This window comes from Ascaphus truei, chromosome 1 (genome assembly GCF_040206685.1).
Source record: "Ascaphus truei isolate aAscTru1 chromosome 1, aAscTru1.hap1, whole genome shotgun sequence".
NCBI lineage: Eukaryota > Metazoa > Chordata > Amphibia > Anura > Ascaphidae > Ascaphus > Ascaphus truei.
Window position 1 is genome coordinate 265460471 of NC_134483.1, and position 17190 is coordinate 265477660.

A 17190-nucleotide genomic window follows, 5' to 3' on the forward strand; every position below is an offset into this window, starting at 1 on the left:
TAATTGTCTTTAAGAACCCCCAAAAAACTGTTTCCTTTTGAACTAACATTCATTAGGTTGACATTCCAAATATTATTCACCTAAGAAAAGTCACTCATATTTAAATGTATGTTTGTCACAAACTTAAATTAATTCAAGTAGATTTCACTTTTCTTCACTTCACTGGTAGTTCATATGAGTAATTAACTAATGTAATTTTTGCAGATGCAAGTTCTTCTCTTGGAATTTAAATGTGACACTCAAATTCTCCATATTGTGTTTAAAGGAGATATCTTCAAGCTAAAACAATGTATGCATTTCATGTAAAGATGCATTAGACAAGTAGACAAAACAGTAAACAAGTGTGGTCAGCAAAGGGCAAAACTTTGCTATGGGTAGAAGCCGAGATATAAGTGATTTCATATTGTGTTCCTAGCAGCGCTGTGAGCAACTTTACTACACAATGTCCAGAACACATCTGAAGCTCAATATTGCTAGGCTGATGCGAGGAACACTAACCAAGTGTGCATAGTTGTAACGTGAAGGAGTTAACCAAGGCAAACTGGTTACCCCGGATCCGTGTGTTGGGGTCCTAGAGTGTCGGCTCTTGGACCCAGGTGTCCTAAATGAATTACTGTGACTGCAAATTATGTGACATTAAAGATGTGTGTTGCCTTTCCTGGGATGCTGGGACTGGGAGATTTCTAGGCTGTAAGTTTCAGGATGGGTTTGTTGTACAAAGTCTTTACAGAATGTTGCTATGTGTCGGGGTTCCAGAGTTATGGGATACCCCAAAAGTTGTATCCAGCCAAGCACATTACTCCAGTCAAACTCTGAAAGTACTATTATGACTAACCGCCAGGATTCCTGCTGCAGCATCTTCCAGACAAGGTACAGTAAATGGGCATGAAGGGTTTAATGTATACCTGTAATCATACATGGGCTCCCTAGTATAAGGAGATGTACCCTGGACCTGGTATAGGGGTTCAGGGCGAACCCCAGCTATGTGATAAAACTGAGAGTGCTTTCTTGTTTGTAAAAGTTTTAAAGTCATTTCTAAAGTGTGCCAAGAATGAGGCTAGTGAGTGTAGGAAATATATACACTCACTCCATTCCTGACAGAAGAACATGGACTTACATAATTTACCACACATAAGACAGGACACAGTATGTTTTATTAAATAATTATATTTAATAGCTATATGTACTAGTGAACTGTGGAATTTCCAAGTCTGGTATTCTGGGCAGATCAGATGGCTACCAAGCATGGTGCCTATGTGTCTGTGAGGGGTCAGGAATTGAAAGCCTCAGGGATGCCAAGGTGTTAGAACAGGAGGGGTACTGCAGTTCTGCTTCAGTACCCGCATCCTTGGCTAACAGGGCTATCCGGCCACCATTTGCCAGATTCCAGACTCTGTGGAGCCTGGACAGCGGGTGGGCTCAGTAAGCAAAGAGGCAGAGGTGCCAGGTTGGCGCATGCTACTTTGCAGAATGAGAAAAGGTACCCACCCGGCTTTACAATACCGGCAAATTGGTGATTGGCTGGCAGGGAAATTCCCACGCTCTGATAGGCTATAGAGCAGGCCTGCACAACTTGTCAAGTGAGAAGGACCGAACTGCTCCAAGGAATACAGATTCGGGCCGCACGGGTAAAATCATCATCTCCCCCAGTACCTTATCATCATCCTCATATCTGCCCCAGCAACCCTCATCCTCATATCTCCCCCAGCACTCATCATCTTCATATATCTCCCCCTGCACCCCTCATCAACGTTTGTGACTCCCCATCTCTCACACCCCCATCTCTCCCCCTCACCCATACACAATACCCTCCAAATCACACACAATACTCACCCTCCACATCACACACAAACCCCCCCCCCCCGCAGACCACACACATTCCACCCCCCTGCATCTCATATCCCCCCCCTGCACCTCACATCACTCCCCTGTACCTCACATCACCCCTCCTGCACATCACCCCCCCTGCATCTCACATATCCCCCTGCACCTCACATATCCCCCTGCACCTCACATAACCACCTGCACCTCCTCACCTCACGTTACCCCCTGCACCTCAGATCACGGCGGAGAGCAGGCAGGACCGCGCGCTCGCAAGCAGCGGGCACTGGTAGTGCCGCACTGCTTGAGCGGGCTCGGGGGGAAGAGTGGAGGAGGAGGAGGGGGGGAAAGCTGCTGCCGCGGGCCGCAAAGTAAGTGCCGACGGGCCGCGTGTTGTGCAGGCCTGCTATAGAGGTTTGTGAATGGGACTCTGAAACCCATAAGGAGCATTGCAGCCATGAAGTAGCGCAGATTCCAAGCACCAAACCAACAGCGGCAAATTCAAAGATGCTATGTGCTGAATAGATGCAAGCCGGCTTCAAAGATTTTGACTCAAGAATTCTTCGAAATCCCACTTCTGAAGAAAGTAGCGGTCGCGGCTGACATTGCATGCCGAAATCAGTTCCAGGACTTTCAGGAGTACCTACCGGTCAAGGAAAAGGGCTCCTACAGAGGTTGTTTTGTGAATTTCGTTCTAAGGATAGATTTATTCGTTAGACCCTTTCCTAGTATTGTATTGTATGTCTTTATATCGCGCCATATATGTACATAGAGTTTCAAAGTAGTAATACACGTGGTAATCATATATTTAATATAAATAACAGGTCATGGGAATAAGTGCTTCAGACAAAAGTAACATTAAGGAAGAGGAGTCCCTGCTCTGAGGAGCTTACAATCTAATTGGTAGGTAGGGGAATGTATAGAGACAGTAGGAGGGAATTCTGGTAAGTGCATCTGCAAGGGGCCAAGCTTTATGTATCGTGTCCAGGATTATCCACAGTGCTATTCATATGCTTCTTTAAGCAAATGTGTCTTAAGGTGGGTCTTAAAGATGGATAGAGAGGGTGCTAGTTGGGTATTGAGGGGAAGGGCATTCCAGAGTTGTGAGGCAGTCAGTGAGAAAGGTTTAAGGCGGGAGAGGGCTTTAGATACAAAGGGGATAGAGAGAAGACATCCTTGAGAGGAACGCAAGAGTCGGGATGGTGCATAACGAGAAATTAGGGCTGAGATGTAAGGAGGGGCAGAAGAGTGTAAAGCTTTAAAAGTGAGGAGGAGAATTGAGTGTGAGATGCGGGATTTGATCGGAACCCAGGAGAGGGATTTCATGAGGGGAGACGCGGAGACAGATTTAAGAAAGAGTAGAGTGATTCTGGCAGCAGCGTTTAGGATAGATTGTAGGGGAGACAGGTGAGAGGCAGGAAGGCCGGACAGCTGGAGGTTGCAGTAATCGAGTCGGGAGAGAATGAGTGTAGAGGGAGAAAGGGGGTGGCCTGGTATTAAAGGGGTTGCACCCCATATGGCCATACCCTGACCTCACCAGATAGACAAGGGGTTAACTGGACTGCGGTCCAGGGATGTGGTTTGCACCTTGTTATACCTTGAAAATGTATGTTCCCATGTTTCATTATAAGCCTGTATTTTAATGTTTTAAAGTGCATTTCTGTATCTCCAGTTCTGGAGGTCACAGAGAGTTGATATTTGGCCAATATGTGGAGTCACTGTAGGCATTAAAAACTGGCAACGGTCGACCCACTGAGCCCACCAGAATGGAACTTATTAATATGTGTAGATATTAAAGTGTATATGTATTTTATTTTGGGTCTGTTCTGAAAATGCAGACGCCATCTGCTAGGCTAATAGGTCATGAAGGGCAGTCGGCTGATTAGCCTAAGCACGGTGTTCAAAAAGTTAACTGCTCTGATTGTTTACCCAAAGTCTAGAGATTAAGTATTAATCAACAAACTCTGCCAGTCTAATTGTTATCTGAGGGCGGAGAATCATCAAACTGGAGTGGTTTGTAGTGTTTTGTCTACACCTTCAAACAATGCAGATACTTCATTTAGTAAACTGGTCGTCGCCCCTGATTTAATTATGGGGCTACCCATAGAGTCCCAGTACACATGAGCTAATTAGCTGGGGGGCATGGGTTAATCTGTGTCTCCACATTAGGGAGTGGATACAGAACATTGTTCACCAATAGACTGTATTCAATGTTAAGGATAGGGTTACACAGGTATATAAACTGTGACAACCCTACAGTTTTGAGTTGTGCTTCTGATTCCACCTGGAATGTCACCGGATTGATGGAGAATTGCTAGCTGATACTTCTCCATTCCCCAACCTTAAGTAAGTGTTACCGTCTTGTCTGTTAATTGTACTATATTGCTGTGTTCACCTTCTTTAAGGAATAAATTATATTTTATTATATGTAAGCCTCGTTCAGTTCAACCCAGATATTTGGTGTTCATTATATCTTGTCATAAGCTACCGTGACAATGAGGGCCCGAGTCAGTTTTAGCAGTCGAGTAACAGAGGAAAGGGCGTATCTTTGTGATATTGCGGGGGGGAAAGCGACAAGTTTTAGAAACGCTTTGAATGGGAGAGGAGAATGTGATAGGAATAGAGTGTGACCTCTAGGCACCGTGCTTGGGCTACTGTGTGAATAATCGTATTTCCAACAGTAATGTGGAAGGAGGTAGTAGGGCCAGGTTTGGAAGGAAGTATGAGGAGCTCTGTTTTTGCCATGTTGAGTTTCAGTCGGCGGATGGCCATTCAGGATGATATTCCAGAGAGACATTCAGAAACTTTGGTCTGTATAGCAGGTGTAAGGTCAGGGGTTGAAAGGTAAATGTGTGTCATCAGCATAGAGGTGATATTTAAACCCAAAAGATGTGATTAGGTCACCTAGAGAGAGTGTGAAAAGAGAAGGGGTCCCAGGACAGAGCCCTGGGGTACCCCCACAAAGATCGATAGAGGAGGAGGTGTTAGCAAAAGAGACACTGAAAGTACGATGGGAGAGGTAAGAGGAGATCCAGGATAGAGCTTTGTTCCGAATACCAAGAGTATGGAGAATGTGAAGGAGAAGAGGGTGGTCCACGGTGTCAAATGCTGCAGAGAGGTCGAGTAATATGAGCAGAGTGTAATGACCTCTGTCTTTGGCAGCATGGAGGTCGTCAGTTATTTTAGTGAGGGCTGTTTCAGTAGAGTGAGCAGTGCGGAAGCCAGATTGTAGAGGGTCTAGGAGAGAATAGGTGTTGAGAAAGTGTAGCAATCGAGAGAATACAAGACGTTCAAGGAGTTTGGAGGCAGGAGGGAGACAGGTCGATAGGACAGGTAGGGTCAAACTTGCTGTTTTTGAGTAATGGTATAACGGTTGCATGCTTGGAGGATGGAAAGGTACCAGAGTAGAGGGAAGAGTTAAAAATCTGTGTGAGCATAGGCATTATAGAAGGAGTAAGAGGTTTTAGGAGATGGGAGGGAATGGGATAAAGAGGGCAGGTGGTCGAGAAGAGATCAGCAGTGACACATCCTCCGAGATAGCGGAAAAAGAGTCAAGAAAGGCTGGAGGACAGTTGGGAAGTGGTGTGGGATGGGAGAAGGCAACAGATGGAATGTTCTGATGTATGGATTCCACCTTTTCCTTAAAGTCAGCAAAGTCCTGAGGTGAGATGGAGGAAGAAGAAGAGGCAGCCGAGGGTGGTCTGAGTAGAGAGTCAAAGACAAAAAAGAGTGTGTGTGTTGATTAGTGATGAAAAATAGGTTTGTTTAGCCTGAGAGAGGGCAGAGTTGAAGCTGGACATGTTGAGGTTCCCTTTTAAGTCAGGGTCTCTGCTCAGATGTGGATTGCCAAATTAGTATAACACAAGCCTGGGTGCACCCCGGATCCCAATAAATGACACACAGAGTCATATATCAGTTCCCTCAGGCTCCGCAGCTCAGACTGACGTGCCGAGTATATGTATTACAGAATATATAGGCAGACAATACGTTTCAGTTTCGTTTCTCTGTAAATCATAGACTTTAGTTTCGTTTCTCTGTAAATCATAGACTTTAGTTTCGTCTCTCTGTTAATCATAGACTTTAGTTTCGTCTCTCTGTAAACCAGCTGAATTCACAGGAAACCGAGAGTCAGCAGAAAAAGGCTCCTGGTTGAGTTTCGATTCACCTCAGAGAAGAGAGAGAGAGAGAGAGAGAGAGAGAGAGAGAGACTTATTAGCTTATATAAAAACATACTGCGTTATTTCCAAGCCTTGCAATTAAAGCAGATTCAATATGGCTGAATGCATACAAAATGGACGAATAGTTTCTTATAATACTTTATTACCTTCACATTCCCCCCTAGACACTAAAAGGACATTTTGTAGGAAGGGGTCTGTCCCTAATTTCTATTTCTTGTGCTAGAGTCCCTACCTGAGGGTGTTGGTCGGCTGTTCATGGGCTTGTCCCATCCCCGACAACTTCTGGCTCGCTAAACTCGAAGACCTACAGTATACACAAGAGGGTTCCCTGACCTCAAACAAACACACTAGGGTCTGGGATTCTAGAGTGGTCACCCCTTATTCGAGTTTGGTTGTACTGTAATTGAACATCTTGGGTGATTTCTGCAGTGGTATATCTTCCAGATCAATATTGTCTTTGTTGTACATTACCATTGTGGGTATAACTTCAGATCCGGCCTTCTTACAGAGACCCTTACAGCACGGGATAACACAGAAGACCACTACTGCCAGAACAAAAAGTATAACCAGGAGAAATATTGCCAGTTTTGTCAACCATTGTCGCCAGCCAGACAGCCACGAGAAATACTTGTCCCATGGGTCTGTTATACCAGAATTTCTTTTAAGTTCATCAGACAAATCTTTCAGTTTATTAATAGCTGTGGTAACCTTACCGTCCGGGCCTGTGTTCCCGGGAATATATGTACAGCACGCATCTCCAATCATATGGCGAACCCCCCCTTTTTCTGCTAATATCATATCTAAAGCCATTCTATTTTGGAACGTCATGGTGGAAGTGGGTCCAAGTTGGTCAGCTAGGCCTTGTAGCGCATCACGGGTGTAATTCACAAACCTTTGTTGATTATAATAGATATAGTTAATCCAATCTACATTTTTATTAACCGTGACTAGGGGCATAAAGAATGACTCAAACCCAGCCTTTACCTGATCTCTGGCCTTAAACTCATCAGGAACTCCTCTCGGTACCCCGATGGCATCTATATATACATGTGAGTCTAAACTTCCTGCAGGGGCTTCTCGCTTACTGACTTTAATTGGTGATGATAATACCTTAGATTTTTCTGTACCAACAGGGATTATATGCATTGGCATTAGAATTTTGGTCAGTGCACACTGACCTGTCCAGTTACCTTCAAGTCTGGTTCTTAATTTTAGATCCCCACATATCCAGTATATATCTCCTAACGATTGGACCTGATTCTGTAACTTAATACTGGGTATTTTAGAGAAAGTGTCACAATATCCTTGGGAGAAATTACCTAAAAACCTGTTGCCCTGTAGAGACTCATAGCAGGTATAGTTTCCCTTGTATACAGTGATTCCTTCCCCTGGTTTTGGGGTTTCTGTTGTGAGTGGATATTTTTGTTTCCAATCTTCACACTGGGAGTGATTGGTACTTGTATTGGTATATAGACTAATGAAACATTCTTCTGCATTGATGGGTATATTTAAAGGCACTGTGCCGAGATGGGGCCTAGCTGCAGCACAAACATAGCAGTTACTTTTGTTATATTTTTGAGTAGTGTATTTTATCCATTCCAACCAAAGGTTGGTGTCTGAAAAACCTGTTCCTATGGCCATTGTGTCTTGGAAAGAGGGACCTGCTGTGGCTATCATACCTTGAAATGTCTGAATCCGGGGGGCCATGGGGTTTTTCTCTATCTTGGGGGATTTTTGTGACATCTGCCAATCGAGTTATACATATCCTGAATTCTGAACTTCCCGTAAGCTCCTCTTATACCCCCTTTCATCCAATTTCCTAGAACATATACACCAGCGTCCCCAGGGCTAGGGTTTTCTATGGTTAATGTGAGTTTCATTATTTCACCCGTCTTACCACTGACTAGACATGTACCAGTTTTTCGCAAGATCATTCGACTGATTAGAGACTTGCCATTTCTGTCTTTTCGTGCTAGGCCATTCTGTGGTTGGTATCCCCAATCTATTCCCGTGTTCCATCCCACTGCTCCCCAGTAATCACATTCCTGTCCCCAATAACTGTCTGTAACACATATATATATGGCTCTAGAGTTCGGAGTGTCTCGGTACATATTACACTGCCAATTGGTTGAGGAACAGCTGACAATATTACAGTAATCGAAGGAGAAGGTAGCTACATGAGTGTTGGATGAGTTATACCAAAACGTGACTGCCCCTTCATGTTGGGTGATAGCAATCTCTTGTGCCTCCCCCAAACCTAACAAACAAAGGATATATAGAATCATTTTTCCTTCGAAAGAGGTGTCGCTGTTCTCTTGCAATGAGATGCGTGGATCCAGGTAATTTTTCCTTGAATCTTGACTGAGGTGGGTGTGACTAGAGTTACCAGATGAGGGCCTGTGTATCTGGGATCCAGTGCGTGTTTTCTCACGTGCTTCTTTACATACACCCAATCACCTGGCTTTATTTCATGGGTTGTGTCATTTGTGCTGGAATCTGGAAGAGAAAGTGACACTGCAGAATGGAGATTAGATAACTCTTCACTTAATTTGATAACATAATATACCTGTCTATCATGCATTTCAGTGAGATTTACATTCCCTTTATTATCCTTAATTCTGACTGCACTTCCAAATAATACTTCGAAGGGAGACAACCCAGATCTAACCTGTGGGGTGGTCCTAACATGGAACAAAACTATAGGTAGAAGGTCGGGCCAGGGGAGTTGACTCTCTTGGGTCATTTTTAGTAGAGCTGTTTTAAGGGTCTGATTCATCCGTTCAACCTTCCCGCTACTTTGGGGGTGATATGGGGTATGGAGGGCTTGTTTCATGCCCAGGGCCTCCAATATTTCCTTGAAAATATTGGCAGTGAAGGCTGGTCCTTGGTCGCTCTCTATTACTTCAGGGAATCCAAATCTGCAACAAAGTTCAGTGATTAGCTTCTTAGCAGTGATTTTCGCTGTCATATTGGGTACTGGGTAGACTTCGGGCCATCCTGAGAACATATCCACTACCACAAGTGCATACTCATATCGTCCTGACTTCGGCATCTGGATATGATCAATTTGTATTCTCTGAAAGGGAAAGTCTGGCTTCACAAGATGTTTTGGAGGTGTAGGTTCAGTTTTTCCTGGATTGCAGGTTTGACAGATGACACAAGCTTTATTCAGTTCCACCAAAATCCTTCTTATACCAGGTGCAAAGTACAACTTGTTTATTACTGCTAATGCTTGGTTATGTCCTCTGTGAGTAGGTCCATGTGCCCAGGTGGCGATTGCATGGTACATGTGTCGGGGCACACAAATCTGGTCTTTAATTTTCCATAGTCCAGTTTGTTTTTCTTGTGCTGCCCCTGTCTTCTCCCAGCTCTCTTTTTCTTCTTTGGGTACTGTTCCTTGTTCCTTCTTCATCTGTTCTTGGTAAGGATCTATGTCATCCATGGGAGAATTCTTCTTGGCACTTCTTGTAATTACTGGTGCAACAACTGTGGCTTCCTGCAACGCTGATGACGGTGGATTGTTTCGAGTCTTATCTTCTTGAAGGGCAGCTTGCTTGGCTGCTTGGTCCGCAAGGAAATTTCCCTGTGTCTCAGGTGTATTCACCTTTCCATGTGCTTTGATTTTGACTACCGCCACTTCCTTGGGTAGTTGTAGAGAGTCCAATAGTCTTCTTATGGCATCTGCGTGCTTGACCGGCGTTCCATTTGCTGTGATAAATCCACGATTAGCCCAGATGGTTTCAAAATCATGAGTGACTCCAAAAGCATAGGCACTGTCTGTGTAAATGTTGACCTTTTGACCTTCTGCGAGGTTACAGGCTCTTTCGACAGCAATTATCTCCGCTTCTTGTGCCGATATATGGCTGGGGAGAGCTTCTGCTTGGATCACTTGGTCGACTGTGGTGACGGCGTATCCGGTATGGAAACGTCCATGTTCATCAGCAAATCTGGAACCATCAGTAAAGAAGGATAGATCAGGGTTTTCGAAAGGCGTCTGTTGAGCCCGGGATGGGTTACCTTGCTGCTGTAGTTCTATTATACAGTCATGGTCTTCAGACTCATGGATACCCCCTTCCACCGGAATCAGAGTTGCAGGGTTGAGTACTGTACATTTCTTCAGAGTGACATTGTCCGGTATTAGCAGTGCAGACTGTAGCCTCAGTAAACGTTGCATGGTTAGGTATTTCGGCCTAGACAGGTTCAGGATAGCATGGATGTCATGGGGTGCTTGGATAACAAGAGGGTGACCCAGAACAATGTCCGCTGCCCTGTTGAAAATTTCGAATGTTGCTTGTACTGCTCTGAAGCAGGATGGGTGCCCTTGTGATACTGAGTCCAATTTAGCAGAGTAGTAAGCCAGAGGTCTCATTCGGTTACCGTGTAGTTGTGCGAGGACACCGGCGGCGAATCCATCATTTTCATCCACGAACAGAGTGAAAGACTGGTCATAGTCCGGGATGCCCAATGCAGGGGCGCGCGTAACTAGGTCTTTTAGCGTTTGAAAGGAGTCTTGTAATTCTGTTCTGTGGGCTGCGTCGTGGAGTAGCCCTGTATTTTTCACAGCTTCATACAGAGGTTGCATATATTGTGATGCATTAGGAATCCATTGGCGGCAAAAGGTGATGAGTCCCAAGACCTGTTGTAGACCGCGCACAGTTGTGGGCATTTTTAATCCAGCGACTGTCTCGATACGGTCGGGAGTGAGATGTTTTTCGCCTTTAGATACACAGTGACCAAGAAAAACAACTTTTGGGCTACACCACTGTACTTTGGCTTCCGAGACCTTTGAGTTGATAGATGCGAGATGGACCAGTAGGGACACTGAGGCCTGTTCACACACTGGAACAGAAGGGGCACATATAAGAAGATCATCCACATATTGAAGTAACGTGATTTCCGGATGGGCTTGTACCCAGGGTTCTAGGCAGAACTTCATGGCCTGTGTGAACTGGTTAGGGCTATTCTGGGCACCTTGTGGCATGACAGTCCAGGTACGTTGAGTTCCTCTGAAGGTGAAGGCGAAGAGATACTGAGAGTCTGGGTGAAGAGGCACGGAGAAAAAGGCATTTGCCAAATCCAGGACCGTATAGGCCTCACAGTTAGGCGGGATTTGGCTAAGAAGAGTATGTGGGTTAGGCACAACTGGAGTTTCCAGAATGGTGGCGGCATTGATTGCCCTGAGATCTTGAACCAGTCTGAACTTCGCTGGTTCTCCTTTTGCTGTTTTCTTTTGGACTGGAAACAGAGGCGTGTTACACGGTGAAGAACATCTTATCAGGGCTCCTTTTTCTTCAAGCATCGCAATTTGCTGTTGAAGACTCTGTTCTGTTATAGACTTCAGTGGGTATTGTGGTACTCTTGGAGGTATAACGTTAGGCTTAAGTTCCACCCTTACAGGAGGGACTGGCAGACGACCAATATCATCCGGGCCTTGGGACCACACACTGGTAGATACCTTGTCTTTCACCCACTGTGGGACAGGAGATGGAGGGTTCATGGTTAATATCTGCTGGAGAAGTATTGGGAGAGCGTGGAGACAACATGATGCTTCTTGTTCTTCTGGGCAGTTGGGATCATGCAATTGTACCCGTAATCCTGAGTCGTCATATTGCAGGGTGGCTCTCATGTGGGATAGTAAATCTGCTCCCAATAAATTAACAGGACAGGATCCAGAGACTAAAAATCGGGACATAACTTCTGGGAAAGGTCCTACATGGACTGGTACAGTGAGAGGAGTTTCGACTGATTGTCCTGTAATTCCAATACAAGTCATAAAGTCAGGGGAGAGGTCTATTCCTCTGGGTAGATCTTTGGCTGATATGACGGACCTGGCCGCTCCCGTGTCCACCATAAAGGATACTGGTTCACCAGCAACTTGTAGAGTGACAGCTGAACCATTAGGGTAGGTGTGTTTGGATATAGCAGCCATGGTGGAGACGGGTTGGCCCTGGCTTCATTGTGGTGGTGGATCTTGTGGAGGAGGGTAAGTATCATGAGGATATGGTCTTGGAGACGGCAGTCTTTGTTGGATCTGTGCTTGCTGGGGCTGTAACGGCTGTTGGGGCTGTGGCCAGTTGGAAGGTGGCTGACTACGCCAGGAAGGTGGCTGCTGGGCCTGTAATGGTTGTACGGGTGGGATTCCTCTCAAATAATCTCTACAGTTCCTCTTGATATGTCCGATACGGCCACAGTGGTAGCATGGTCCTCTAGGCCTTTGTTGATCTGCTGCACGACCATTCTGATATCCCTGGTTTCCCTGGTACGGAGGTGTTGCTGTATAATTATCCTGGTACTCCTGGTACCCTTGGTTCCCTTGATACTCCTGGTACTGAGGGGCTGGTGGGTATAATTGGCGTGGTGGCCGCATTGGTACTTGAGATGAGGCGGTATACAAAACACCAATTCGATCATCCTCCTTTTCTTCAGGGATAGCTACCGCCGTCTTCTTCACAGAGGACTGTTTCTTCTGAAAAGCTTTGGCTATTGTGAGGGCTTCTGTGTACCCTAATGAGGTCATCCAGGGACACCCTTCTTGGACCGCAGCCCGTAGCTTGGGAGTAAGTCCATCCATAAATGCTGCTGCTAGCAGATTGGCTTGTAATTTATTGCTGGTGGAGAATCCCATATCTCTAAACATTTGGAGTAGTCTAGTATGATATTTCTCAACTGATTCAGTAGCTTCTTGGGTGACATCCTTTAGTGATTGAGTCTGCTCTGTGAGTCTATCCTGGGCCCATAGTTGTATTTGTTCTAGGAAGTCTTCTCCAGATTTATAGTCTGTGACGTCAACTATCCTAGAATCATTAAGGGATTTCTCAACAAGGGGCCAAAATGAGTCTCCCGCTTTTAACATGGTGAGAGATTTTAAATCAGCCCATGTTGCGGAGTAGTTCTGCTGAATCTGACGTAACATTCTATAAAAGGGCATGGGCTTGTCTTCCGGATCGGGGAGTTGCTGTAAGAGGGTGGAGCTTTGTTGGGGCGTGAATTTGATGTACCTAACTGCTCCTTCCGGAACGTCTTCACTCCACGGTTGGGGGACGGGAGGAGCATTTCCGTGTTCTGCTTTTACAATAGGAAAAGAGCGGACCGTGTCTGAGGTAGCACAGGCGGCTTGAAAAAGCAGTGGCCTGACAGAGTCATTGGCAACAAGCAGAATACTTTCAAGATTGAGGGGTGATTCTCTGATCGTACTGAGTACCGCTTGGACTATATGTTTGACACATTCTTTTATGGGATACCCGAAAAGACCACCAGAAATGGGAGGGAACGCTATAGTGCGTCTGGGCATGGCCGCCCTATTGAGGCCGGAAGCATAGATCAGGGATGTCCGGACAACGGTTTGGAGGAGCTGTTTGGCTCTCTCTGGAGCATAGTCCCTATACACTGGCCCTGCTGCATGGATGATTAAATTACAGGGTAAATCTCCGGGCCCGGTGGCAGCTATACCCCCCACTGATACCTCTCCATGTTTCTGAATATAAGTATTAGAGTCACGCTGTATGGCCTCACCCCCTTTTTCACAAATTAATTTAGCAAGGCCCCCATTATGTTGGAGCCTCCCATTTGCTGGATTAACTATCGCGCCAACCGACAAGCTAGTAATGTCTGCCTGCATCACTTTTACAATAATTTGACGGGTTGGGCCGCTAAATATACGTTCAAACAGTGATTCGGGTTCATCATAGGTAACAAAAGAGTCAGAATATGGTGGTGCCTGATAAGCTGGGGTCCCGGCGGAGGTTGCATCTTCCTCAGCAGGAGCCCCATTATCCATCTGAACCAGACAATCTTGCGGTATACTGGGATACATTTTAACAGGGTCGGCTGGTTTGGCTTTGGGATTATAATACTGGCCAGTGGGCGTGACTAAGGGGCACACAAGAGCCTCACCAGTTTTAATATCGGGGGACATGGACGGTCGGGCGGCCCCACAATAATAACAATTTTCCCATGTTTTGGGATTTTGACACTGGCAACCAGAACATACCCAATAAGGGACCGGTACAGGGGCTGAGGGAGAGGGTCTACCGGTCGTCTGCGGGTATGGGGGTGGATTTCCCTGTAACATTTGGTCTTTTTCTGCCACTACTGAACCAGGGGTCACATTTTCTGGTCTCACATAACAATAACATTTCTTATTTCTCTCTCCACACTCTATTTCTTCATAACCCTCTTTCTGAAGATCTATAGCAACACTCAGAAATTTCTCTGCATTTTCCCACATGCCTTCATCCTTCAGTTTCCCCTTACACATTTGCATATTCGTTCTTAACAACTTCGGTTGCAATCTTCCCGTAGGGGGTAAATCTAACAGTTTGAACAACAATTTACATTTCTTGGTATACTTCTTTCCCTCCCGCTCTGTCACAAGAGTTACGGAATCCCGGGCACTGTAAGGCAAATCCTTCTTTAAAAACTGCGAGAACATTGTCTATTTTAAAAACAACCTCGGACACGTGCACCAATTACCGGCGGTACCTGGACTATTGAGCTTCAGCGATAAATCGACCTAGACGGGGAGGCGCGCAGGCAGTCCCCGGACCGTCACCCGTATGGACAATCCTCCTATTATCTATCAATTTATATCCTTACACACTCGGGATTCTTGAGTCTCAGTGATAAATCGACCTAGACGGGGAGGCGCGCAGGCAGTCCCCGGACCGTCACCTGTATGGACGATCCTCCTATTATCTATCAATATATATCCTAGACTCTTCCCCTTATTTTATAGTTATTCCGTAACCCTTATGACATATGAACATAAACCACACATCTGGCAGTCTCAAGACCTTACAAACTATATAAATCCTTGGCGGGAACCACCGGACTCTATGGTCTTGTATAGATTAACAATACTGTTACCGTCAACCAAGAGATCGCCAACCTGAACAGACTGACAGGAGTTCGGTAAAAATATATTCTGAATATATCTTACCTTGTCCTTAGAGGTTGATCAGGCCTCAATCAGTCCGGTCAGGGGACGATCGTCCGTGGATAGAGACGGGTCCAGGATTGCTCCGGTGTCCCTTCACAAGGATCCTGCCGACTACGCCAACTGTTGAGGTTCCCTTTTAAGTCAGGGTCTCTGCTCAGATGTGGATTGCCAAATTAGTATAACACAAGCCTGGGTGCACCCCGGATCCCAATAAATGACACACAGAGTCATATATCAGTTCCCTCAGGCTCCGCAGCTCAGACTGACGTGCCGAGTATATGTATTACAGAATATATAGGCAGACTATACGTTTCAGTTTCGTTTCTCTGTAAATCATAGACTTTAGTTTCGTTTCTCTGTAAATCATAGACTTTAGTTTCGTCTCTCTGTTAATCATAGACTTTAGTTTCGTCTCTCTGTAAACCAGCTGAATTCACAGGAAACCGAGAGTCAGCAGAAAAAGGCTCCTGGTTGAGTTTCGATTCACCTCAGAGAAAGAGAGAGAGAGAGAGAGAGAGAGAGAGACTTATTAGCTTATATAAAAACATACTGCGTTATTTCCAAGCCTTGCAATTAAAGCAGATTCAATATGGCTGAATGCATACAAAATGGACGAATAGTTTCTTATAATACTTTATTACCTTCACAGACAGCATAAATTTGTAGTGAAGGAAGTCTGCGAGCGTATGAGATTTCCTCCAGAGGCGTTCATAGGAGTGAGTGGAGGAACGTAGCATGCGTGTGTTGGAGTTTAGCCAGGGTCTGGGGTTAGAAGGGCGAAGACGGCAGAGAGAAAGCGGGGATGTAGATCAAGAGAGGAAGATAAGGCAGAGTTGTAGTTCCTGACCAGGTTGTCAGGGTCTGAACAGAACTGAGAGAGAAGAGGGAGGAGCGTAAAGTGGAATCAAAAGCTGGTAGGTTAATAGAGCGCAGGTTGTTGCAAAAACGAGGGCTAGGTGGAGAGGGAGAGAAGCGAGAGAGAAAATTAGATGAGGTGATGGTCAGAGAAAGGAAATGGAGAAATCGGTGAGAGAAAAGTTTAGTGAAAACCAGGTCTAGGTAGTGGCCATCCTTGTGGGTGCTGGCTGCAGTCCACTGTTGGAGGCCAAAAGAAGAGGTTAGAGAAAGCGGGAGGCTCAAGGAAGAGAGGGGTCATCAATGTGGCAGTTGAAGTCCCCAAGGAGAAGAACGGGAGTCTGAATCCTGGCTCTCTTTCTCTCCTCAAAGTGAGAGAGAAAGGCAGAAGGGGGATGTGAAGAGGTAGGTGGGCGATAGATGACCGCCATGTGGACAGGGAGAGGAGAGAAGAAATGGACTATGTGAACCTCAAAGGAGGGAAAAGCAAGAGGGGGGAAATAGGAAGGGTTCGGTAACGGCAGAGACAGGAGAGGAGTAGCGCCACGCCTCCACTCCTGCCATCAGGGCGCAGAGTATGGAAGAAGGAAAGGCCACCATAGGAGAGGGCAGCTTCCAGAGCAGAGTCAGACTGAGTGAGCCAGGTCTCAGTTATAGCAAATAGGAGCAGAGAGTGAGAGAGAAAGAAGTCATGCACAGAGAGGAACTTGTTGGAAAAGGAGCGAGCATTCCAAAGGGCACAGGAGAATGGGAGAGAGGAGGGAGGGTGGCAGGGGATGGGTATGAGGTTGGAGGGGTTGACACCAGAAGGAGTAGAAGTTGTATGTGGGAGGCGAGGACGAGAGCATGTAGAAATAAGGCAGGGACCGGGATTGGGAGAGATATCCCCAGAAGCAAGGAGGAGAAGCATGGATAGAAAGAGAATGTGTGGGTGATTTGTATGGGTGTGTTGTAGTGCAGGGGGTATAGCTGTGGGGTGTCAGAGGGCGCAGATAAGAAAGGAGTTCATGTGAACTGAGATGGAGATATATGAATAGATACATGAATAGAGTTAGAGACATGATGAGTCTGGTGGAAGGAAGTGCATAATGTGAAAATAAGTGAGGTTACAGCAAATATAAAAAGTAAAAGTGGCATCACAGCTATTGTTAAGTCCGGAGATGTGCAGTCTGGGATGATATCCTTATTTCCAGCATAGATCAAATGCAGGAATCCGAGGCAGTAGGTGTTGTCCACTTTTCAACTTCATCTACCATTATACTTTAAACATGTCTACTTCAAGCATGGCTGCAAACAGCTATGTCTGCTGTGTCTTATACTTTTAAAAAGTCACCTGGCTGGCCCAAGCAACTTAATTAGCACATGTGAGGGACGTTAAAGCAGGTGGGCAAGACAACA

At 45.7% G+C, this 17190-nt stretch overlaps 1 protein-coding gene across 1 annotated transcript; it reads right to left on the reverse strand.

The window, feature by feature from the left end:
• Positions 1–11952: 11952 nt before the first annotated feature.
• On the reverse strand, positions 11953–15579 carry LOC142496740 (uncharacterized). Its single transcript, XM_075603610.1, has 2 exons — positions 14631–15579; positions 11953–14511 (listed from the first exon to the last, which is right to left on the reverse strand). Exon 2 carries the CDS (start codon positions 14428–14430, stop codon positions 11953–11955), a length of 2478 nt encoding a protein of 825 aa, XP_075459725.1. The 5' UTR covers positions 14431–14511; positions 14631–15579.
• Between the last annotated feature and the right edge of the window lie 1611 nt (positions 15580–17190).